Raw genomic sequence first — 26751 nt, 5'->3', positions numbered from 1 at the left:
CCCAAATGCTCGACTCAAACAACAGGTTTAAACAGAAAATAAGTCTTTAATGTTCAAATGTGCAAAACAAGTGCAAGGGGGGAGGGGTGGTGCATAGTCCCAGGATCCAACTGTGGCTCGAGAAGTCTCCAGTGAGGGTGGGAGTGAGAGTGTCTTGATGTAGCGTCTGCCACGGGGTAATGGCGGCGCTGCGGCACGGCGCAGTGAGGTCCGTCTCTCGAGCGTACTCACACTGAGGGGAAACACAGGAGAGCAGGCAACAGGCAGGCAGGGCAGAAGCAAACGGGTGAACACGAGCTAAGCATGGCAATCTGAGGTGAAGTGGAAAAACACAGTGGTATTAGCCACACAAGCTAACAACAGGATACAAAGGCAAAAACACAGAGGAGCCAGGATGCAAACAACCACATGGACTGATGAAACGATCTGGCCACGAGCAGGAGGAAATCCAGAGGCTTTACAGAAGGGTTGATTACTGGAGTGGATACACCTGGTGCTGTCTGTGGAGGGAGACCACGCCCACATGCACACACAGAACAGACAGGGGGAGAGACACAGGAGGAATAATACAGACAGGGAATGACAACACACACATAAAAGGGAGAAGGGAGGGCTGCCATGATGAGGATCATGACACTATCTCTAGAAAAACTTGTATGAATGGTCTGAACTATGCATGAGGTACACACATTCTCACCACACATTCTTCCTTTATAAATACCAATGAATGTGTGGAAAAAGGTAAGGACTCTTTGATTCCATGTCACCTTCCACCACTGTGGATTAAATATGTACGCAATACAATTCAACAGCGCTATACTTGTAGCTGCTTAAATGATCATACAGTCAAATGAAAACCTCTCTGAAAGAGTTTCAACAAATAACAAAACATTATATATTATAACATTATTTATTGCAGGGCTGTTGTGTTAGACTGCATTATTATCAAAGAAACTGCCAACTGTTGATGTTTTCACACCATAGATGAGATGAGTGTTATGTTTGTTGAAAAACAACAGTCTGTAATAACGTTTAGTTTTTCTAAAAACAAAAGATATCCATGTTTCGAGGAATTAAAATGCCATAGCTAATCTGTTAACCCCAACAGATGACACTACACTGAAACACAGATATTACGTCACATAACCACAAACCCTGAGCTACACACAACCTCTATCATTAACATCAGTTCTCTTGTCTCTTTGCAGATGTCACGCTATGATTTTGTGTGGTTGTAGCTAAACAGCAGCAGTGTCAGCACCAGAGGAGAGTGTACCAGCAGTCAGACCATGGACCTTAGATTCACGCGGCTGTCGTCTCTCACCAGGGGACCTCTTTATCTCCTGCTGCTGGCCAGACTGGTGCTACCTTCTCACACAGAGCGTGAGTACTATATTATACAAACAGCTCAGAGCTCTGACCACATGTGAACACTTTATTTTACAGGTAAGAACCATTAGCTGCCATGGAGCTACATTTTTACACAAATATCTGTACTTTCAACTCCGAACAGGGTCGTTACCTGAGTTTTATTATATTTGAGGGGAATTTTGTGTCATTGCATGCCATCTTTCTAGCATCACAAACAAGGCTGCCAACTGTCACTGCCTACTTTTTACAAGCTCTCAAGCCATGCAATGAAAACACTTTTTTGGTTAATATTAATGTTAAATAGGGCTTCCAACAACAGCTCATCTCTCTAAAATCAATCTCTCAAATCCAGGGGTGTTTCCTGGACTTCAAGACATTCAAAGATGTGGGTATAATGAGTTGCAGCAGCTGTGTGTGTCTGTTAGCTATAGCTAATTGCTAATGGTGTTGCTTGCTACAATGCAATACAAAGTACCTAAGCTGTAACTTATGCTCTGCTCACATGTTCACGTAAATTGAAACCAATACAAACATTTACATACATTGTTTTCCTGGCTTAGCATCAAATCTTTTATGACAAGTCTCCTGACATCCATTTTGAAGTGTTAGCTACTGCTTGGAGAGACCTGTCACAGCAGCCAATAAGAATCGATTATATCTACTTTTGCAGCCCCTCTCTGATTGGTCTTGCCTCTGTTGCATTCACTAAAGATTACAATACTGCCATCTTCTTTCGTGACAAATGGCTTACTGAGAAGAGGGTTATATTATTCACCGTCTTCGTTAATCAGTTATTATAAAATAAGGAGAATTATCCAGGGCTAAAGAATATATTCTTCAGGGCTACAGCCCTGAATGCCCCAGGCAGGCAACTAGGGTTGTGTACTGAACTCGGTACTTTTAAGGGTGCAGTCTGAATTACGTCAGTACTACTGAGTGCTGAATTTCGGTACCTGAGGCCATGTCTTTACTGTAAATGTAATGTAATACTTTGATATCGATTTTGTAATAATATTGTTGGAGAACTATTGGTACAAAACATTAACATAGGGGTGTGAATCTTTGACAATTTCATGATTTGATTTTGATTTTTGGGTGTCCAATTCAGAATTGATTATTGATTATCATCGTTGTACAAGACACCTGAGCAGAAGCACAGTTTTTTGAGGTAAAAGAGACTGAGCTATTTTCTTCACCACAGAGTTTGTTTAATGTGTTGAATGCTGTGGTGTGTGTTGGTAGCCTGTTAGCAGTTGCCAGCTGGTCTTGTTTGCTACTGCTGACCACTGCTTCACTCCATTAATGATATGTTGTAACATCTCGTGACGACATAAGTAAAATTAAACACAAACATGTGGCCTACTTCACGTTCATATCTCAACAGTAATTACTCAATCATTAAATGAAAGAAACACTTGCAACGCTGCCTTGTTTGATGATGAACTTCAATGTAACTCTAGCGTGTGCACTCTGTAAATTGTTCAGATGCTGTGCTACCCTCCAAGTTAAGTTCCGCCTTTTTTGTTCCGTCAACATCATGCTACTAATTACCATTCAGAAATGTTTTGACATTTGTGAATAGATTGTGAATCGTGGGAGACAAGAATCGCAATTCTTATGGAAGGCCATAGAAGGGCATAAACCCAGCAGCAGGACCAGTATCTACTCCTTTATGCGAGGAGGAACAGGCTACTGACCAAACTATCAGAAACAGAGACCATGAAGGTGGCATGAGGGCCAGACATCCTCTAGTGTACCTTTACTCACAGCCCAGCACTGTACAGCCTGATTGGCATTCACGAGAAAACACCAGGACTGGCGGGTCCGCCATTGGCATCCCATTCTATTCGCAGATGAGAGCAAGTTCACACTGAGCACATGTGACAGGCCTGAAAGAGTCTGGAGATACTGTGGTGATAGATAGAGATAGAGACTTTATTTGTCATTGTACAAAATACAACGAAATTTCAGGTGCACTCAAGTACTGGACTCAAAATACTTAAATAAAAGTAGATAAAATAGATAATATACCCTAAATAAATAGTTATGTCATGCTGCCTGTAATATCATCCAGCATGACTGCTTTGGTGGTGGGTCAGTGATGGTCTAGGGAGGTCCATCCTTGGAGGGTCGCACAGACCTTCGTGTCATAGCCAACGATACCCTGACTGCTGTTAGGTACTGGATGAAATCCTCAGAGTGATTGTCAGACCTTAAGCTGGTGCAATGGGCCCTGGGTTCCTCTTGGTGCAGGACAATGTCCGGCCTCATGTGGGCAGAGTGTGTAGGCAGTTCCTGGATGACGAAGGCATTGATACCATTGACTGGCCTTCTCATCATCCTGCCCTAAATCCAATTGAGCACCTACAGGACGTTATGTATCGTTGATCTGACGCCGCCAAGTGACTGTCCAGGAGCTCACTCATGCCCCGATCCAGGTCTGGGAGGAGATCCCCCAGGACACTATCCGCCGACTAATCAGGGGCATGCCCAGTCGTTGTTGGAAGCGCATACATGGCATGAGGTGGCCATACAGTCTACTGAGTCACATTGTGGGTTGCCGTGATAAAATTCATTCAAGTTGGATGAGCCTGTGATTTAAACTTTTAATTTTGTTTTTTGATGTGATTTTGATTCCAGCCCTCAATGGGTTGACGATTTTGGTTTCCATTGACCGTTGTTATGTAATTTTGTTCTCAACAAATTATACAATGTACATCAGTAAAGATTTTTCAAATTGAATAATTTGTTCATCAAGATCTGATGTGATGTGTATGCCGTATATGTCGCCTAGCCCTATCTCAGAATAACATCTGTTGTCCTTCTACACATACATTTTAGCAATGACTGCTGTGAATTTATCTGCATAAGACACTGATCAATGAATGATCATTTGTGCGACATACAACATTCTTTTCATAGTTATATCATGTTACAGATGATGTAAATATTTCTGTGTAAGGGTGGTTGTTTGGTTGAAAAGACTAAGACTAAAAATGGACTGAACTGTAGTTTAAAAGCAGTAGCGGCTCCTGACAAATTTCTCAGGGGGGGCAACTGTTCTGATGATGACTAAGGTGACCCGTTCAATGGGAAAATTAATAGGCAGCAAGACAATTGCCACATCTTTTTATTTTCTGGTCAACTTACATAGCAATACCAAATGTAACAGCTACAGGGAAAAGTTACATCTGGGAGTGGTCAACAAATAAAATTATCTTGGCTCTACAAATGATGATCAATAGAGAGATATACTGTGAATCACTTTACCTTCAAATATCTTTGAACATGGGCGGATACGCTTGCTTTACTATTAATTACAAAGGGGACTCCTTATAAGTCAAAAACATTAAAAGTATTTATTTATAGTTCTTTAAAGTAGTTTTTTTAATTACAAATAGTTTATATAAATCCAAATAAAGGGGTAGTGCATTCAAATTGCTCAACATTGCACAAACAATACTCTATTTGCAGAAACAAACCGTAAATACATTAAATGTACAGATTGCCATATCAGTAACAACATTTTAAAGATTTTGTACGGTGGCCCAGAGGTGTCAGGCCAAATACAAAAGCCACAACACAAATACAAAAGTCACAACACAAATACAAATGCCACAACACAAATACAAAAGTCACAACACAAATACAAAAGCCACAACACAAATACAAAAGTCACAACACAAATACAAAAGTCACAACACAAATACAAAAGCCACAACACAAATACAAAAGTCACAACACAAATACAAAAGCCACAACACAAATACAAAAGTCACAACGGAAGTGACCCACAACGGAAGTGACCCACAACGGAAGTGACCTAAAACGGGTCCGTGCATGAAGTACAATGAATCTGCATTGTTTACGTTGTATAATGAAACATCCCATTTTGGGGGTATTTCCTGTTTCATTGTGTAAGACGTGTAACGCAGCTTGTTTCATTATCCGACTTGTACAATGAACATTGAAAAAGGAAGTCGAGTGGTGGAAACAGCCTTCAAAGTAAAAGTTGGGCGTTTTGAAGCGTGTTGGCCGCAGCTGTCAGTTTAAGGAGAGCGAAATAAAATAAATACAACCTAACAACAAATAGCCTAAATAATTTAGATAATTCATAACTGTTATACAGTGATATTTCCACCACTTTCCCACAACTGAGAGAGATAATCACCGGGATTTTCAAAGTAAACACACCGTGTTTGAGACGGAGACTGAGCCGCTGCTGCTGCAGTCGTCATGAAGTACCGGTAAGTCAAACTTGTTTTTTGTTCACCTTATCCACCAAACGTCTCCAACCAAACACTGTTTAAATCTGTTGACCTGCCAGGAACGTAGTTAGCTGTTAACTTCAGAACATAGCCAATGCTAACAATGCTATTTTGTTTGCAGGTAAAGTTGCTAGCTGTTGTAGCTAAACAGCTGTTGTAACGTTATGCTAACGTCACTCGTTTGTTATTATCAGCTGTTTTGCACGTCATTTTAATATTTGTCCATCTAAGTCTGTGTGAAATGCCTACAGTTATGCTAGAAGTGAGTTAACTGGACCCTGCCCAGTCATATAAGTAAGGCTGAGGGGTGTTTTGATATTAATTTTGATGTATTAAACTGTAGTGTGGTCTGTGTTCACAAATGTTACCAGCAGTGTTTGTGCATGCAGACAGACTGCAAAGTAAAGAAATATTCTAAATAAATAATATAATTAATGTCATGTATCCCTATAATTAGGGAGTAAAAACTAAAGCTACAATTAATACACTGTTCATCTGTGGATGTACAGTTGACACCATCAAAATAAAGAGGAAAGATGAACCTCAGCCATATATTTTCTTTATGCAGTCTTTATGTAAGACATCTGTTTTTAAACCTAACAAAATATGTATAATGTTAAATGAGTGTAATAGCACTACACTCTCTAGTGTATGGTTTCTTTCATCAATTTGAAATAAACTTGACATCTTTGTTGTTATTGTCATTACAGCTGAAATGGAAGGTCCTGTGTTGGCCCTGTGCCTGACACTGCTCATGGCCAGGGATGATGTAGAGTAGAGAGCTTATGAGACCCTTGGAGAGGCAGATGTCTGAAAACTGCCACCATAATCCCTGTACCCAAAACCTCAGCCATCACAAGCCTGAATGATTACCCTCACGTCTGTGATTATGAAAATGCTTCAAGAGACTACTGCCCCACATTAAGACATGCATCCCTCCTGACCTCGACCAACACCAATTTGCATACAGGACCAATAGATCCACTACACAGAAAACTGACAGACAAACTACAAACACTAGGTCTGGGAGACCTTCTCTGCAGGTGGATTAAGAACTTCCTCACCAACAGAACCCAGTGCGTCAGGATCAGCCACTACACCTCCTCCAGCATCACTCAGCACACACCAGCCTCCCCCAGGGCTGCGTCCTTAGTCCAGCAGGACACCTTGCACCCCGGACACTCCCTGTTCCCCATCCTCCCCTCAGGCAATAACTATGTGCAATAACTGCTGTGGTTTTATCTGTTTTTAGTCATTTATTACTGAGTAATCTATCTATCTATCTATCTATCTATCTATCTATCTATCTATGTGGAAGGAGTGTCGCTCACCTCAGGAGGAGTGAAGGAGTTTCAACACTGATTCAGTTTTGTATTTAAACACTGTCTTTTAATTAGAAGAGATGGTTAATCTTTGTACAGTACCCACATGAAACATGTAGTAGCTCATACTGGTCCCAGAAAATGAAGTCATTATGAATCACTGTGGTATTGTATTTGTTGTTTGTATTCATCAATAAAAGGTATACACATGGTCTAATTATGTCAGTAAAAAATGCAACAATTCATGAAATAAAGTTATTAAATGTATATAATATAAAATGCTAAATGTCTTAAAGAAGTGGAGGGAGTTATAAAATACCCACTAAAGGAAATTGTGTGTTGTAGGATGTGTAGATTGAGAAAATGTCAGAAGAGTGCAGTTAACAAACACATCAGAGTCAGGTTCTGAGTTCCAACTTAACATTTAATTGATGAACACAATGTGTCACAACAATATAACTTAACACATTTATAGAAACAACAACAACAACATTTTTAGAAAGTGCCTCTAATTACTTGCAAGGCCTTGGACAGGCCAGCCACAGCCACCGTACTCTCCTAAGATATTGGTGCCCTGCACTTAGGGTAGACATCATCCCTGGCCATGAGCAGTGTCAGGCACAGGGCCAACACAGGACCTTCCATTTCAGCTGTAATGACAATAACAACAAAGATGTCAAGTTTATTTCAAATTGATGAAAGAAACCATACACTAGAGAGTGTAGTGCTATTACACTCATTTAACATTATACATATTTTGTTAGGTTTAAAAACAGATGTCTTACATAAAGACTGCATAAAGAAAATATATGGCTGAGGTTCATCTTTCCTCTTTATTTTGATGGTGTCAACTGTACATCCACAGATGAACAGTGTATTAATTGTAGCTTTAGTTTTTACTCCCTAATTATAGGGATACATGACATTAATTATATTATTTATTTAGAATATTTCTTTACTTTGCAGTCTGTCTGCATGCACAAACACTGCTGGTAACATTTGTGAACACAGACCACACTACAGTTTAATACATCAAAATTAATATCAAAACACCCCTCAGCCTTACTTATATGACTGGGCAGGGTCCAGTTAACTCACTTCTAGCATAACTGTAGGCATTTCACACAGACTTAGATGGACAAATATTAAAATGACGTGCAAAACAGCTGATAATAACAAACGAGTGACGTTAGCATAACGTTACAACAGCTGTTTAGCTACAACAGCTAGCAACTTTACCTGCAAACAAAATAGCATTGTTAGCATTGGCTATGTTCTGAAGTTAACAGCTAACTACGTTCCTGGCAGGTCAACAGATTTAAACAGTGTTTGGTTGGAGACGTTTGGTGGATAAGGTGAACAAAAAACAAGTTTGACTTACCGGTACTTCATGACGACTGCAGCAGCAGCGGCTCAGTCTCCATCTCAAACACGATGTGTTTACTTTGAAAATCCCGGTGATTATCTCTCTCAGTTGTGGGAAAGTGGCGGAAATATCACTGTATAACAGTTATGAATTATCTAAATTATTTAGGCTATTTGTTGTTAGGTTGTATTTATTTTATTTCGCTCTCCTTAAACTGACAGCTGCGGCCAACACGCTTCAAAACGCCCAACTTTTACTTTGAAGGCTGTTTCCACCACTCGACTTTCTTTTTCAATGTTCATTGTACAAGTCGGATAAAGAAACAAGCTGTGTTACAGGTCTTACGACAATGAAATAGGAAATACCCCCAAAATGGGATGTTTCATTATACAACGTAAACAATGCAGATTCATTATACTTCATGCACGGACCCGTTTTAGGTCACTTCCGTTGTGGGTCACTTCCGTTGTGGGTCACTTCCGTTGTGACTTTTGTATTTGTGTTGTGACTTTTGTATTTGTGTTGTGGCTTTTGTATTTGTGTTGTGACTTTTGTATTTGTGTTGTGACTTTTGTATTTGTGTTGTGACTTTTGTATTTGTGTTGTGGCTTTTGTATTTGTGTTGTGACTTTTGTATTTGTGTTGTGGCTTTTGTATTTGTGTTGTGACTTTTGTATTTGTGTTGTGGCTTTTGTATTTGTGTTGTGACTTTTGTATTTGTGTTGTGGCTTTTGTATTTGGCCTGACACCTCTGGGCCACCGTAATTTTGGGCAGCTTAATTATCTGTAAGTGCAAATGAAAGTGCACACATTCAACAGTGAACTATAAATACAAATATAATCTCTGGCCAATTGTATAGATTTGCAAAAATGAACATGAACAAAAATAAACAGATGAACATATTGCCTGAAAGCAGCATTTGAATGAAAAAAATAACTATTAAAAACCAACATCAACAGTTAATAGATTGTGTGTGTGTGTGTGTGTGTGTGTGTGTGTGTGTGTGTGTGTGGCAGAGAGAGAGACACAGACTAAGAATGAGAGTGTCACTACACTACATTACTTGTATTGAAATTTTGCTCGTCTCTCTTTCAAAGCAGCAAAGTGATCAGTAACCTTCTCATTGAAATCAGGCATGTTCCTGACTAGCTCCCTCCCTAGTCTCAGAAAATGTCTCCTGGAGGTTGTCTCTCTGCAGAACCTGGTAAAAGTGCCAGAGCACCACAGCAGCCCTTGAATTCTGGATTCTCATAGATGAGAGACAGTTCTGTCCTGAGCTTTGCCTTGTTCAGCATGCGATATGCCCTCACAGTGGCATTCAGAGCCTCAACAGGAAATGTATGGCAGTGCTGCTCAGACATCTCTGCCTGTAGCAGTGTGGCACTCACAAGGTGGTCGCTGAAGGAGAACCTTTGGCGTGAGCCAGGATTGTGTTGCAGATCTCCCTTGACAGCTTCTGCTTCTCCTCTTCTCCCAAGGCCCTCCTTGGTCTTCTGGTTCCTGTCACTTCTTCCTGCTGCTGTTGAGAGGAGTCTCTGAGGACAAGCAGACCAACAGTGTTAGTACATGAAAATATGAGTGTAGCATTTAGAAAAGTGAAGAAAATGCTCATTTCAAAACACTAATATTTATCTAGCTATTAGTAATAATAGTATCTAGCAAATTCAATCCAATACAACAGCTGCTACAACCTTTTCAGCTTTGACATTGTCAGAATAGTGATAATTCTACTTTATCTTTATTATTGATGTTGCAGTGGGTGGTGGTGGTGGTGTACTGAATTGCATTATCTTGAAAAGTGTTTCTAATATTTTGTATGTTAATGGAGTGGACAAAATATTAGGAACACCAGTCAGTATAATGCACTCTAATACTCCACAATCACCCACTATGACCTCAGTAATAAACAAAGTAGAATTATCACCTTATTGACATCAACAAAAACTGAAAATGTATAAATTACATTAATGTAGATTTTATAGCAGGGCTGTTGTTTTGGATTGTATTAAGTTACACATGTGTACCTAATAAAGTGGCCAGTAAGTGTATTTCTTTATGACAAGGTTCAGTATTGAGAAGGATTGAACAATATTATTTTATCTTACCTTATTGTCTGCACACACTCCTTCTTCTGCAGCTACTGGTACAGCATGTCAACGTGAGGCATGATCTGATGAAACAGCTGCAGAAAAAACTGGAAGTCCTCATCCTGCAGCATCCTCAGGAAGCCAGATGCCTCCCTCACTGTGGTGCTGTCAAATGAACCCGATGTCCTGATGGATTCAAAACACTGCATGAGGTCATAAAGGTTCTCGTTCACAGTGTTGACGATCCTGGGCTAGGATGTGTCGGTTCTTGCTCACCTCATCGTTGCAACGACAGACCGCTAGCCTGTAGCTCTCATCCAGCTGCGTTGCGATGTTCACCCGCCCAGACGCAGAAAACTTCAGACAACTGTCCATGTGGGTCTTAGAGGACTCATGTTTCTTCACCTTTTCAGACAGATGATGCATGTCAGTGACTCCTGTAGTTGCCCATGCGGTGGTGTCTGCCGTGCTGCCATCAGGGTGAAACAGTGTGCAGATGTAGCAGAATAACGTGTTAGCTGCTTCACAGCCTGCTAGCCAGGTTTTCCGCTCATACCAGCCCCGCGAAAATCCCCGGTTATATGATTTCCCCCCCTTGGTAGAAACTTGTTTGATGTTTAAATTTGGTCTGGGAGGTCCTAATTGTTTCGTTGCCAATTTATCTTCGTTACTACGACGACTGAAAGGGACTTCTTTCAGTGAGACGATCGAGTTGCTCCGTACACTTGCCATGCTGACCTCAAATGTGACTAGCGCGGAGGCTACGCCGGCTATGCTCACATTACGTATGACGAAAGCGAGGGAAAATCACGTGACAAGATAGCATGGCGTACTAAGTCGTTTGGCGTCCGCATGTGAGAGAACTTAACTAATAATTACTTTTAAAAGCGCAACGTTTTGAGAATAAAATTACGAATCAACCTCCCAAGCAAAATCGGACTTTTATGTCAAGTCAAGGCCGTTCTCGAGAGACAAGACAGACGGTGAAACAACGTCAGGCTGTCTGGCGTTCAATCAAAGAGAGCATGGGAGACAATGAAGATCCACCTGCCTGGGCTAAAGAGCTACTGACACAGGTTACGTCAATGAATGACTCCTTTCAACAAAAGTTTGATGAACTGTGCAATTCAATGAAGGAGATTAAAAAAGACACCCGGGCCATTGTGACCAGAGTGGGGAACGCTGAAAAAGGTATTGGGTCCTTGGAGGACAGACACACCAGCCAGCAGCGACTCATACAAGACAGCGCAAAAGAAATAAGAAATCTGAAAGCTAAAGTGTCCTACCTGGAGTCACACAGTAGAAGGAATAACCTGATCATCGTGGGCCTGGAGGAATGCTTAATGGAGACTGGCAATCCTGCCAAAGATCCAGGTAAAGAGCTGGCAGCGATATTCCGCTATATTCTTGACCGGTGTGAAACGGACCCAGCACCGGAGGTGGACAGGCATCACAGATCCCTTCACCCACGCCCGAACCCAGGAGAACCACCGAGACCATACATTGTCCAGCTGCTGAGATGGAGTGACCGACAGCTCATCCTGGGGGCCGCGGCAAAGAAGAAAAGGCTGGTGTGGAAAGACAAAACTTTCCGTCTGTTTCAAGATCTTCCAACTGACAGCCAACAAAGACGCGCGGAGTATGGGGATATCAAGAAGAAGTTGCGCGGAGCTGGGGTTCGCTATGGCCTGCTGTTCCCCACAAGACTTATTGTGACCGTGGGTGAAGAGCAATGTATATACACAACACCTGATGAAGCTGTCAAGGGCCTGGCAGTTCGCCTTTCGTCAGTGTTTGGGTAAAAATCAAGAGGTATGATCATTAAACCAGTACATTCATTAGGTTGATTCTTGTTTCTCCCTCAAAAGGAGGGTTAAATTTAAGTTTAAAGGTGAGATAATATACTTATAATTTCTGACTGTTGGATGCTTCGAATGACTTGAAGCCTGCTACCGTTGGATCATGGATGGAGGAGGGACAATGTTCTTTCTCTTGTTTTTTTCATTTTGTTTTTTTGCCTATTGGCTTTTGTGTGTGTGGTGTGTGTGTGAGTGTGTGTGTATGTTAGTCATCTCCTGTCTTTTCCCTGAAGTTGCAGAGCAGGCTGTGGAAATTATGTGTACATGTAAATATTTGGAATATAAATTTATCTGACAGGTTCTAATGCTATAAAGGTGGTTAGTTGGAACATTAATGGGGTCTCTAATAAAGTTAAACGTTATAAAATAATTTCACATCTGAAATCTCTTTCATGTGATGTAGCCATGCTGCAGGAGACTCATTTAAATGAAAGCGAATCATTAAAATTAAAGCAAAGATGGGTTGGCCAGGTGTTTGCTGCACCAGGAAATGGAGCATCGAGAGGCACAAGTATTTTGATATCAAAAAAAATATCTTTTCATCACACTGATGTGATTGCGGATAACAGTGGCAGGTATATTGTGGTATCTGGTCTTCTTCAACATAAAAAAATTACATTTATAAACATTTATGCTTCTAATTCCAGGCAAGCTTTTATCAAACTTAGCTTTTCTTGCATCAAAGTTTATGGGGGATCCTATTCTACTCGGTGGGGACATGAATTTAGTAAATAATCCATTGTTAGATTGCTCTAGTCGTCCCCTCCCAGCAGATGTGGCTCTTTCCACTGCTTTAGATGAACTCCAGAAGTTGTTGGGGGTAACTGATGTTTGGCGATGTGTAAACCCAGTCTCACGTGAATATACTTTTTATTCTAAAGTACATAACTCCTACTCTAGGATAGATTACCTGCTTCTGTCGAACTCAATAATAGAAAATGTGATAAATTCAGAGATCCACAGCATCTTAATTTTAGATCATGCTCCTATTTCTGTTATATTCTCTCCTTGCTTTAATGTGCAAAAAACAAAACAGTGGAAGTTTAATAACATGCTTCTATGGGACAAGGAATTTGTTGCTATGATCAATGAAAGAATATCTGATTTTTTTGAGATAAACATGAATTCTGTTGCATCGATACAAACGGTCTGGGAGGCTTTTAAAGCCACATGCAGAGGTTGGTGTATTAGTTATAGCACTGCAAAACAGCGGGACAGAAGTCAAAGGAAAAACAAACTAATGTTAGAGTTAAAGAACTTGGAAATGCAGCATATGAGAGACCCTAATGATCAGAAATTAAAAACGACGATGTTATTGACCAGAACAGAGTTACAATCAATTATACATGAAGAAACTTCTACTGCATTATACAAACTAAGGAGAAAATATTTTGAATCCGGCGATAAAGCTGGTAGAATGCTAGCACTTAGATTAAAACAAATAGAGAGTAACTCATCCATAACTACCATATATGATCATAAAAGATCTTTAGTATGTGAGCAGAAATAAATAAATGTGGCATTTCAAGAATATTACTCAAAGTTGTATGAATCAGAATGTAGATATAATCCAGATATGATTGATGACTTTCTCAAAGCTGCACCCCTCCCTCAGTTGAAAGAGGATGAGAAGTCATATTTAGAGGAAGTTGTCCAGGAACTGGAGGTTAAGGCAGCTATTAAAGGTCTCACTGCTGGCAAAGCACCTGGTCAAGACGGTTTTAGTGTTGATTTTTATAAATGTTTCCAGGAAGTCCCAAGTGGGTTTTATTGCTGGACGTTATTCTGCTCATAACATGCGACGACTGTTTCATGTAATGTCAGAGGCTGCATCTCTTCAACATCCTGTGATTGCAATTTCTCTAGATGCTGAAAAAGCATTTGACCGGATAGAGTGGTCTTATCTGTTTCACATCTTGTCTAAGTTTGGCTTCGGACCAGTATGTATACAATGGATTAAGGCCCTCTACCATAACCCGGTCGCATGTGTCAAAACTAATGGCTTAATTTCACCCTCTTTTTAGCTTTTTAGATCCACCAGACAAGGTTGCCCAGCCTCCCCAGTTATCCTCACGCTAGCACTTGAGCCCCTTGCCTGTGCTATTAGGAATAATCAGAATATAACGGGTATTACACTTTTTAATTATGATTTTAAAGCTAGCCTTTATGCGGACGATATTTTACTGACATTGTCTAAACCTGCCCTTTCTGTACCCCATTTGCTCAAACTCATCAGTGATTTTGGCATGTTTTCTGGTTACAAGATCAACTGGTCAAAGAGCGAGGCCATTTCTTTAAATCGTCTCACACACCCTGGTCACCTGAGTTCCACCCCTATTGTGTGGAAGACCGAAGGTATGCGATATCTTGGTGTTAACATTATATCTCCCACTGACAGAATTTTTTAGTTGAATAGCCCCAATTTATTGAAAACTGTGCGGGACGATTTGAACAGATGGACAAACTTACCATTATCACTGTGGGGGAGGGCGGAAGTGCTTAAAATGAATGTGCTCCCGCAATTAGCTTTTCTTTTTTCTTCCATCCCATTAGAGGTACCACAGAGATGGTTCAGAGAAATTAATAAATTATTTTCTGTGTTTTTATGGAGAGGTAAAAAACCTAGAATAAGTTTGAAAAAACTATCTATACCTAGGAAGAAGGGAGGATTGGGGATACCGGATATATATTCATATTACTTAGCATATAATGGTGTATATCCCATATCCTGGGCATACAAGAAAGAGCAGGCAGTTGTGGGTAGCTGGAGATGGCTGGAACAGAAATTGGTCGGCACAAATTTTAAAAATGTCTCCTTAGCCTCTCTTTGGTATCACACCAAACTTAACAAAAGCATAAAAAACCCCATCATTTCATTTTCATGTAGAATAGTTAAAGAAATACATAAACAACTTAAAATTAATGGTTTATCCCTACCCTCGTGTCCTATATGGAACAACCCAGTATTCATGGCCGGTGGGAAACCTGTTAGTAATGACTCATGGCGAGAAAAAAATATTGCTGACTTAGGTCAAATTATAGGATGCAATGGAGAAATGTTTTCTTTTAATGAACTTAAGATGAAATTCGGGTTGAGCAATTCAGATACATTCCAGTATCTTCAAATTAAGTCTATCATACAAAGTTTCACAAATACTACTTTAGCAGATAATGATTTTTTTGACATTAAGTTTAAGGATGCAGTCTCTGGCAGTGGAAGTGTTTCCAAGATCTATAAGTTGTTATGTTGTATTTCTTCTAAAGGTACTGAATCCATAAAAACACAATGGGAGAAAGATCTGGGTTTACACTTCACAATAGATCAATGGGAAAAAATTCTGAGCCGCTCAAACTATTTATCAAAATGTATCAGGTATAAAATTATGCAAATTAAGATTTTGTTTAGATCCTACATCACCCCACACAAACTTAAGAAAATGAACAGCAATGTCTCAGAAAAGTGTTGGCATGGGTGTGGAATGACTGGCACTCTTATTCATTTACTGTGGCACTGTCAAGAAACACAAGAATTTTGGTCAAATATCAGAGATTTTTTATGTAAACTATTCAAAATCAATTTTCAATTAAAGCTGCAAGCAGCGATGAACGGGCCCTCGCAGTCCACGCGCGTCGGGGCGTGCTGCTGTCGGGGCATGCTGCTGTCGTTACATGCTGCTGTCGTGACATGCTGCTGTCGGGGCTTGTACTTGCAACAACTTCCATTGAGGAAATGAAAGTGAAGGCAGTGAAGCTGTCATTTCGTCATTTAGCAATCAAAGCGCCACCTATTGGTCGATTTGCACGAAATTTTTTAGAATTGCTCATCGTGCCATGGAACACAATTGCCAAAAGTTTTGTGTTCATCGGACTGTATTTCATCAAGATACACAAGAATGTCTGTTTGACCACAATGCGCAGGAAATTGTTGTTTTATATTTTGGGCGTTCTGTGGACTAGCACATTTCTTTAAATAACTTTTTGTCAGGAGGGTCCAGAGATGCTGCGTGCAAAGTTTGGTGCAAATTGGAAAAATTGCCTGGGAGGAGTTCGAAAAAGTAGGTTTGCGACATTTGGCGAATTTGCAAATGGAAATTCAGTGCGAACGTGGGCGTGGCCTACATGACACTGTTCGGATGTATTCAGGGAACACGTAGATATAATGTTTAACAATGTGCACCATATTATGTGGGAGTAATTAGCAAAAAACGTTTTTTCTTGATAATAGCGCCACCTGTTGGTCATTTTTGGTGTGTGAGTTACAGAGGCCAGTCTATACCACCCCTATGAATTTCATATCCATAAGTGTTATGGTGTGGGCACAGTGCCAATTATAAAATGAAAGTGCCACCAGAGCGCCACCTAGTGTCAGATCTGTAACCCCTTTATCAGCTGTCCTCAGGAGGGCATTGGCAATGACTGTACCAAGTTTCGTGTTAATTCGACCCACCGATGTCGAGATATAAAATAGTTCAATTAAAAGAGCGCCACCTAGTTGTCATGGGCCAAGATTTTGCACAGAGCCTTAGGGGTTCATGGGGAAGTAGTATCCTGAGTTTCACGTCATTCGGACACACCAATGTGGAGATATGCAACACTTCCTGTTTGGAACGAAATCTGCAGGAAGTTTTTATGTAATAACTTGAGTATTCTTTGGAATATCAAAATTCTTTTAATAACTTTTTGTCAGGAGCGTCCACAGATGCTGTGTGCAAAGTTTGGTGCAAATCGGTGAAATTGCCTGGGAGGAGTTCGAAAAAGTAGGTTTTCGACATTTTGCGAGCTAGCGAAAAAAAACGGTAGGCGGAAATGGGCGTGGCCTTTATCAGAAGATTCAGCACAATTCACTGAACGCGTGGATATAAGGTTTTTGAATGTGCGACAAAGTATGTGGGAGTCATTAGCCAAAACGCACTTTCCTTGATTGTAGCGCCACCAAGTGGTGAAAAATCACAACGACAACAGATTATAAAATTTTTCGCCAAGCCTAATGTGTTTGCCAAATAAAATTGACTTTTCATTCACATTCAGGCAGTGAAAAATGCGATCATTTTGGACAAAGAAAAAAAACTAAAAATAATTAAAGCTGCAAGCAGCGATGAACGGGCCCTCGCAGTCCACGCGGGTCGGGGCGTGCTGCTGTCGGGGCATGCTGCTGTTGTGACATGCTGCTGTCGGGGCTTCTACTTGCAACAACTTCCATTGAGGAAATGAAAGTGAAGGCAGTGAAGCTGTCATTTCGTCATTTAGCAATAAAAGCGCCACCTATTGGTCGATTTGCACGAAATTTTGTAGAAATGCTCATCATGCCATGGAACACAATTGCCAAAACTTTTGTGTTAATCGGACTGTATTTCATCAAGATACACAAGAATGTCTGTTTGACTACAATGCGCAGGAAATTGTTGTTTTATATTTTGGGCGTTGTGTGGACTAGCACATTTCTTTTAATAACTTTTTGTCAGGAGGGTCCACAGATGCTGTGTGCAAAGTTTGGTGCAAATGGGACAAATTGCCTGGGAGGAGTTCGAAAAAGTAGGTTTGCGACATTTGGCGAATTTGCAAATGGAAATTCAGTGCGAATGTGGGCGTGGCCTACATCACACGGTTCGGCTGTATTCAGGGAACATATAGATATAATGTTTAACAATGTGCACCATATTATGTGGGAGTAATTAGCAAAAAACGTTTTTTCTTGATAATAGCGCCACCTGCTGGTGATTTTTGGTGTGTGAGTTACAGATGCCAGTCTATACCACCCCAATCAGTTTCATATCCATAAGTGTTATGGTGTGGGCACAGTGCCAATTATAAAATGAAACTGCCACCAGAGCGCCACCTAGTGTCAGATCGGTAACACCTTCATCAGTTAACCTCAGGAGGACATTGGCAATCAGTGTACCAAGTTTTGTGTTAATCCGACCAACCGATGTCAAGATATAAAATACTTCAATTTAAATAGCGCCACCTAGTGGTCATGGGCCAACATTTGGCACAGAGCCTTAGGGGCTCATGGGGAAGTAGTATCCTGAGTTTCACGTCATTCGGACACACCAATGTGGAGATATGCAACACTTCCTGTTGTGACCCGAATCCACAGGAAGTTGTTATTTAATAACTTGAGTATTCTTTGGCATATCAAAATTCTTTTAATAACTTTTTGTCAGAAGGGTCCACAGATGCTGTGTGCAAAGTTTGGAGCAAATCGGTGAAATTGCCTGGGAGGAGTTCGAAAAAGTAGGTTTTCGACATTTCGCGAGCTAGCGAAAAAAAACGGTAGGCGGAAATGGGCGGGGCCTATATCAGGAGATTCAGCACAATTCACTGAACGCGTGGATGTAAGGTTTTTGAATGTGCGACCAAGTTTGTGGGAGTTATTAGCCAAAACACACTTTCCTTGATTATAGCGCCACCTACTGGTGAAAGTTCACAATGACAACAGATTATAAAATTTTTCGCCAGGTCTGATCTATATTCCAACTTTGGTGAGTTTTGGGGTATGTTCAGGCAGTGAAAAATGCGATCATTTCGGAGGAAGGAAAACTAAAAATAATAATCATTACAATTACAATAGGGTCCTCGCAGTTTCACTGCTCGGGCCCTAATTAAAGCTGCAAGCAGCGATGAACGGGCCCTCGCAGGCCACGCGGGTCGGGCCGTGCTGCTGTCGAGGCGTGCTCCTTACCCGGACCCATTGCCCCGTTATTGTGCGCGCATGTCTTAACTCATAGCCAAAAAGCGGTTATGTGTTGATAATGGCGCCACCTGCTGGTGATTTTTGGTGTGTGAGTTACAGATGCCAGTCTATACCGGCCCAATCAGTTTCATATCCATAAGTGTTATGGTGTGGGCACAGTGCCAATTATAAAATGAAACTGCCACCAGAGCGCCACCTAGTGTCAGATCGGTAACACCTTCGTCAGCTATCCTCAGGAGGCCATTGGCAATCAGTGTACCAAGTTTCGTGTTAAGTCGACCAACTGACGTCAAGATATAAAATACTTCAATTTAAATAGCGCCACCTAGTGGTCATGGGCCAAGATTTTGCACAGAGCCTTAGGGGCTCATGGGGAAGTAGTGTCCTGAGTTTCATGTCATTTGGACACACCAATGTGGAGATATGCAACACTTCCTGTTTTGACCCGAATCCACAGGAAGTTGTTATTTAATAACTTGAGTATTCTTTGGCGTATCAAAATTCTTTTAATAACTTTTTGTCAGAAGGGTCCACTGATGCTGTGTGCAAAGTTTGGTGAAAATCGGTGAAATTGCCTGGGAGGAGTTCGAAAAAGTAGGTTTGTGACATTTCGCGAGCTAGCGAAAAAAAACGCTAGGCGCAAATGGGCGTGGCCTATATCAGGAGATTCAGCAAGATTCACTGAACGTGTGGATATAAGGTTTTTGAATGTGCGACAAAGTATGTGGGAGTTATTAGGCAAAAATGGTTTGTGTTGATGATAGCGCCACCTGCTGGTCATTTTTGGTGTGTGAGTTACAGGGGCCAGTCTATACCACCCCTATGAATTTCATATCCATAAGTGTTATGGTGTGGGCACAGTGCCAAATATAAAATGAAACTGCCACCAGAGCGCCACCTAGTGTCAGATCACTAACCCCTTTGTCAGCTGTCATCAGGAGGGCAGTGGCAATGAGTGTAACAAGTTTTGTGTTCATCCGACCAACCGATGTCGAGATATAAAATACTTCAATTTAAATAGCGCCACCTAGTTGTCATCGGCCACAATTTCGCACAGAGCCTTTGGGCCTCATGAGCAAGTAGTATCCTGAGTTTCACGTCATTTGGACAAACCAATGTGGAGATATGCAACACTTCCTGGTTGGAACGAAATCTGCAGGAAGTTGTTTTTTAATAACTTGAGTATTTTTTTGAATATCAAAATTCTTTTGATAACTTTTTGTCAGGAGGGTCCACAGATGCTGTGTGCAAAGTTTGGTGCAAATCGGTGAAATTTCCTGGGAGGAGTTCGAAAAAGTAGGTTTGCGACATTTTGCGAGCTAGTGAAAAAAACGCAAAGCATAAATGGGCGTGGCCTATATCAAGAGATTCAGCACAATTCACTGAACGCGTGGATATAAGGTTGTCGAAGGTGCGACAAAGTATGTGGGAGTTATTAGCCAAAACGCACTTTCCTTGATAATAGCGCCACCTAGTGGTGCACATTCACAACAACAACAGATTATAAAATTTTTCGCCAAGCCTAATGACTTTGCCAAATAAAATCGAGTTTTCATTCACATTCAGGCAGTGAAAAATGCGATCATTTTGGACGAAGGAATAAAATAATAATAATAATTAAAGCTGCAAGCAGCGATGAACGGGCCCTCGCAGTCCACGCGGGTCGGGGCGTGCTGCTGTCGCGGCATGCAGCCGTCGTTACATGCTGCTGTTGTGACATGCTGCTGTCGGGGCTTCTACTTGCAACAACTTCCATTGAGGAAATGAAAGTGAAGGCAGTGACGCTGTCATTTCGTCATTTAGCAATAAAAGCGCCACCTATTGGTCGATTTGCACGAAATTTTGTAGAAATGCTCATCGTGCCATGGAACACAATTGCCAAAAGTTTTGTGTTCATCGGACTGTATTTCATCAAGATACACAAGAATGTCTGTTTGACCACAGTGCGCAGGAAATTGTTGTTGTATATTTTGGGCGTTCTGTGGACTAGCACATTTCTTTTAATAACTTTTTGTCAGGAGGGTCCACAGATGCTGCGTGCAAAGTTTGGTGCAAATCGGAGAAATTGCCTGGGAGGAGTTCGAAAATGTAGGTTTGTGACATTTGGCGAATTTGCAAATGGAAGTTCAGTGCGAACGTGGGCGTGGCCTACATCACACGGTTCGGCTGTATTCAGGGAACATATAGATATAATGTTTAACAATGTGCACCATATTATGTGGGAGTAATTAGCAAAAAACGTTTTTTCTTGATAATAGCGCCACCTGCTGGTCATTTTTGGTGTGTGAGTTACAGGGGCCAGTCTATATCACCCCTATGAATTTCATATCCATAAGTGTTATGGTGTGGGCACAGTGCCAAATATAAAATGAAACTGCCACCAGAGCGCCACCTAGTGTCAGATCGGTAACCCCTTTGTCAGCTGTCCTCAGGAGGCCATTGGCAATGAGTGTACCAAGTTTTGTGTTAATCCAACCAACCAATGTCGAGATATAAAATACTTCAATTTAAATAGCGCCACCTAGTGGTCATGGGCCAAGATTTTGCACAGAGCCTTATGGGCTCATGGGGAAGTAGTATCCTGAGTTTCACGTCATTCGGACACACCAATGTGGAGATATGCAACACTTCCTGTTGTGACCCGAATCCACAGGAAGTTGTTATTTAATAACTTGAGTATTCTTTGGTGTATCAAAATTCTTTTAATAACTTTTTGTCAGAAGTGTCCACAGATGCTGTGTGCAAAGTTTGGTGCAAATTGGTGAAATTGCCTGGGAGGAGTTCGAAAAAGTAGGTTTTCTACATTTCGCAAGCTAGCGAAAAAAAACGGTAGGCGGAAATGGGCGTGGCCTATATCAGAAGACTCAGCACAATTCACTGAACGTGTGGATATAAGGTTTTTGAATGTGCGACAAAGTATGTGGGAGTTATTAGCCAAAACGCTCTTTCCTTGATTATAGCGCCACCTAGTGGTGAAAATTCACAATGACAACAGATTATAAAATTTTTCGCCAGGTCTGATCTATATTCCAAGTTTGGTGAGTTTTGGGGTATGTTCAGGCAGTGAAAAATGCGATCATTTGGGACAAAGAAAAACAAATAATAAAAATAATCACGAGAAAAACAATAGGGACCTCGCAGGTTTCCTGCTCGGGCCCTAATAATAATTAAAGCTGCAAGCAGCGATGAACGGGCCCTCGCAGTCCACGCGGGTCGGGGCGTGCTGCCGTCGGGGCGTGCTCCTTACCCGGACCCAATGCCCCGTTATTGTGCGCGCATGTCTTAACTGATAGCCGTCGTTACATGCTGCTGTCGGGGCTTGTTCATGCAACAACTTCCGTTGAGGAATCAAAAGTGAAGGCAGTCAAGCTGTTATTTAGTCATTTAGCAATAAAAGCGCCCCCTATTGGCCGATTTGCACCAAATTTGTCAGAAATTGTCATGTGGTGATGGAACACAACTGGGAAAAGTTTTGTGTTAATCGGACTGTGTTTCATCAAGATACACCAGAATGTCTGTTTGACCACAATGCGCAGGAAATTGTTGTTTTATATTTTGGGCGTTCTGTGGACTAGCACATTTCTTTTAATAACTTTTTGTCAGGAGGGTCCACAGATGCTGCGTGCAAAGTTTGGTGCAAATCGGAGAAATTGCCTGGGAGGAGTTCGAAAAAGTAGGTCTGCAATATTTGGCGAATTTGCGAATGGAAATTCAGTGCGAACGTGGGCGTGGCCTACATCACACGGTTCGGCTGTATTCAGGGAACATATAGATATAATGTTTAACAATGTGCACCATATTATGTGGGAGTAATTAGCAAAAAACGTTTTTACTTGATAATAGCGCCACCTGCTGGTGATTTTTGGTGTGTGAGTTACAGGGGCCAGTCTATACCACCCCTATGAATTTCATATCCATAAGTGTTATGGTGTGGGCACAGTGCCAAATCTAAAAAGAAACTGCCACCAGAGCGCCACCTAGTGTCAGATCGGTAACCCCTTTGTCAGCTATCCTCAGGAGGGCATTGGGAATGAGTGTACCAAGTTTTGTGTTAATCCGACCAACCGATGTTGAGATATAAAATACTTCAATTTAAAGAGCGCCACCTTGTGGTCATCAACCAAAATTTAGCACAGAGCCTTAGGGCCTCATGAGGAAGTAGGATCCTGAGGTTGACATCATTTGGACAAACCAATGTGGAAATATGCAACACTTCCTGTTTGGAACGAAATCTGCAGGAAGTTGTTATTTAATAACTTAAGTATTCTTTGGCGTATGAAAATTCTTTTAATAACTTTTTGTCAGGAGCGTCCACAGATGCTGTGTGCAAAGTTTGGTGCAAATCGGTGAAATTGCCTGGGAGGAGTTCGAAAAAGTAGGTTTTCGACATTTCGCGCGCTAGCGAAAAAAAACCATATGCGGAAATGGGCGTGGCCTATATCAGGAGATTCAGCATGATTCACTGAACGCGTGGATATAAGGTTTTTGAACGTGTGACAAAGTATGTGGGAGTTATTAGCCAAAACGCACTTTCCTTGATTATAGCGCCACCTAGTGCTGAAAATTCACAATGACAACAGATTATAAAATTTTTCGCCAGGTCTGATCTATATTCCAAGTTTGATGAGTTTTGGGGTATGTTCAGGCAGTGAAAAATGCAATCATTTTGGCAGAAGAAAAAAAATTAAAGCTGCAAGCAGCGATGAACGGGCCCTCGCAGTCCACGCGGGTCGGGGCGTGCTGCCGTCGCGGCATGCTGCCGTCGTTACATGCTGCCGTCGTTACATGCTGCTGTCGTGACATGCTGCTGTCGGGGCTTGTACTTGCAACAACTTCCATTGAGGAAATGAAAGTGAAGGCAGTGAAGCTGTCATTTCGTCATTTAGCAATAAAAGCGCCACCTATTGGTCGATTTGCACGAAATTTTGTAGAAATGCTCATCGTGCCATGGAACACAATTGCCAAAAGTTTTGTGTTGATCGGACTGTATTTCATCAAGATACACAAGAATGTCTGTTTGACCACAATGCGCAGGAAATTGTTGTTTTATATTTTGGGCGTTCTGTGGACTAGCACATTTCTTTTAATAACTTTTTGTCAGGAGGGTCCAGAGATGCTGCGTGCAAAGTTTGGTGCAAATTGGAAAAATTGCCTGGGAGGAGTTCGAAAAAGTAGGTTTGCGACATTTGGCGAATTTGCAAATGGAAATTCAGTGCGAACGTGGGCGTGGCCTACATCACACTGTTCGGCTGTATTCAGGGAACACGTAGATATAATGTTTAACAATGTGCACCATATTATGTGGGAGTAATTAGCAAAAAACGTTTTTTCTTGATAATAGCGCCACCTGCTGGTCATTTTTGGTGTGTGAGTTACAGATGCCAGTCTATACCACCCCTATGAATTTCATATCCATAAGTGTTATGGTGTGGGCACAGTGCCAAATCTAAAAAGAAACTGCCACTAGAGCGCCACCTAGTGTCAGATCGGTAACCCCTTTGTCAGCTATCCTCAGGAGGGCATTGGCAATGAGTGTACCAAGTTTTGTGTTAATCCGACCAACCGATGTTGAGATATAAAATACTTCAATTTAAATAGCGCCACCTAGCGGTCATGGGCCAAGATTTTGCCCAGAGCCTTAGAGGCTCATGGGGAAGTAGTATCCTGAGTGTGACGTCATTTGGACAAACCAATGTGGAGATATGCAACACTTCCTGTTTTGACCCGATTTTACAGGAAGTTGTTATTTAATAACTTGAGTAATCTTTGGTATATCAATATTCTTTTAATAACTTTTTGTCAGAAGGGTCCACAGATGCCGTCTGCAAAGTTTGGTGCAAATCGGTGAAATTGCCTGGGAGGAGTTCGAAAAAGTAGGTTTTCAACATTTCGCGAGCTAGCGAAAAAAAACGGTAGGCGGAAATGGGCGTGGCCTATATCAGGAGATTCAGCACAATTCACTGAACGCGTGGATGTAAGGTTTTTGAATGTGCGACAAAGTATGTGGATGTTATTAGCCAAAACACACTTGCCTTGATTGTAGCGCCACCTAGTGGTGAAAATTCAGAATGACAACAGATTATAAAATTTTTCACCAGGTGTGACATATATTCCAAGTTTGATGCGTTTTGGGGTATGTTCAGGCAGTGAAAAATGCGATCATTTGGGAAAAAGAAAAATAATAATAATAATAATAATAAGAATCATTCGAAAAACAATAGGGTCCTCGCAGTTTCACTGCTCGGGCCCTAATTAAAGCTGCAAGCAGCGATGAACGGGCCCTCGCAGTCCACGCGCGTCGGGGCGTGCTGCTGTCGGGGCATGCTGCTGTCGGGGCATGCTGCTGTCGTGACATGCTGCTGTCGGGGCTTCTACTTGCAACAACTTCCATTGAGGAAATGAAAGTGAAGGCAGTCAAGCTGTCATTTCGTCATTTAGCAATAAAAGCGCCACCTATTGGTGGATATGCACCAAATTTGGCACAAACCCTCATGTGGGCATGAAAGACAAATCAAAAAAGTTTTGTGTTAATCGCACTGTATTTCATCAAGATATGCAAGACTGTGTGGTTTACCACAGCGTGCAGGAAATTGTTGTTTTATATTTTGGTCGTTCTGTGGACTAGCACATTTCTTTTAATAACTTTTTGTCAGGAGAGTCCACAGATGCTGCGTGCAAAGTTTGGTACAAATCGGAAAAATTGCCTGGGAGGAGTTCGAAAAAGTAGGTTTGCGACATTTGGCGAATTTGCAAATGGAAATTCAGTGCGAACGTGGGCGTGGCCTACATCACATGGTTCGGCTGTATTCAGGGAACATATAGATATAATGTTTAACAATGTGCACCATATTATGTGGGAGTAATTAGCAAAAAAACTTTTTTCTTGATAATAGCGCCACCTATTGGTCGATTTAAACGAAATTTTGTCGAAATGCTCATTGTGCCATGGAACACAATTGGCAAAAGTTTTGTGTTAATCGGATTGTATTTCATCAAGATACACAAGAATGTCTGTTTGACCACAATGTGCAGGAAAATGTTGTTTTATATTTTGGGCGTTCTGTGGACTAGCACATTTCTTTTAATAACTTTTTGTCAGGAGGGTCCAGAGATGCTGCGTGCAAAGTTTGGTGCAAATTGGAAAAATTGCCTGGGAGGAGTTCGAAAAAGTAGGTTTGCGACATTTGGCGAATTTGCAAATGGAAATTCAGTGCGAACGTGGGCGTGGCCTACATCACACTGTTCGGCTGTATTCAGGGAACACGTAGATATAATGTTTAACAATGTGCACCATATTATGTGGGAGTAATTAGCAAAAAACGTTTTTTCTTGATAATAGCGCCACCTGCTGGTCATTTTTGGTGTGTGAGTTACAGATGCCAGTCTATACCACCCCTATGAATTTCATATCCATAAGTGTTATGGTGTGGGCACAGTGCCAAATCTAAAAAGAAACTGCCACTAGAGCGCCACCTAGTGTCAGATCGGTAACCCCTTTGTCAGCTATCCTCAGGAGGGCATTGGCAATGAGTGTACCAAGTTTTGTGTTAATCCGACCAACCGATGTTGAGATATAAAATACTTCAATTTAAATAGCGCCACCTAGCGGTCATGGGCCAAGATTTTGCCCAGAGCCTTAGAGGCTCATGGGGAAGTAGTATCCTGAGTGTGACGTCATTTGGACAAACCAATGTGGAGATATGCAACACTTCCTGTTTTGACCCGATTTTACAGGAAGTTGTTATTTAATAACTTGAGTAATCTTTGGTATATCAATATTCTT

At 41.3% G+C, this 26751-nt stretch overlaps 1 protein-coding gene across 1 annotated transcript in view; it reads left to right on the top strand.

The window, feature by feature from the left end:
* Positions 1-179: 179 nt before the first annotated feature.
* LOC140993507 (receptor-type tyrosine-protein phosphatase F-like) overlaps positions 180-26751 on the top strand; it is a 114030-nt gene continuing 87458 nt past the window's right edge. Inside the window, exons 1-2 of the mRNA XM_073462964.1 lie at positions 180-203; positions 1239-1383. Coding sequence (XP_073319065.1) covers positions 180-203; positions 1239-1383 — 169 coding nt within the window. The remainder of the gene's footprint in view (positions 204-1238; positions 1384-26751) is intronic.

This window comes from Pagrus major, chromosome 3, assembly GCF_040436345.1.
Source record: "Pagrus major chromosome 3, Pma_NU_1.0".
NCBI classification, from domain to species: domain Eukaryota; kingdom Metazoa; phylum Chordata; class Actinopteri; order Spariformes; family Sparidae; genus Pagrus; species Pagrus major.
This window is presented reverse-complemented; position numbering and strand designations above follow the sequence as displayed.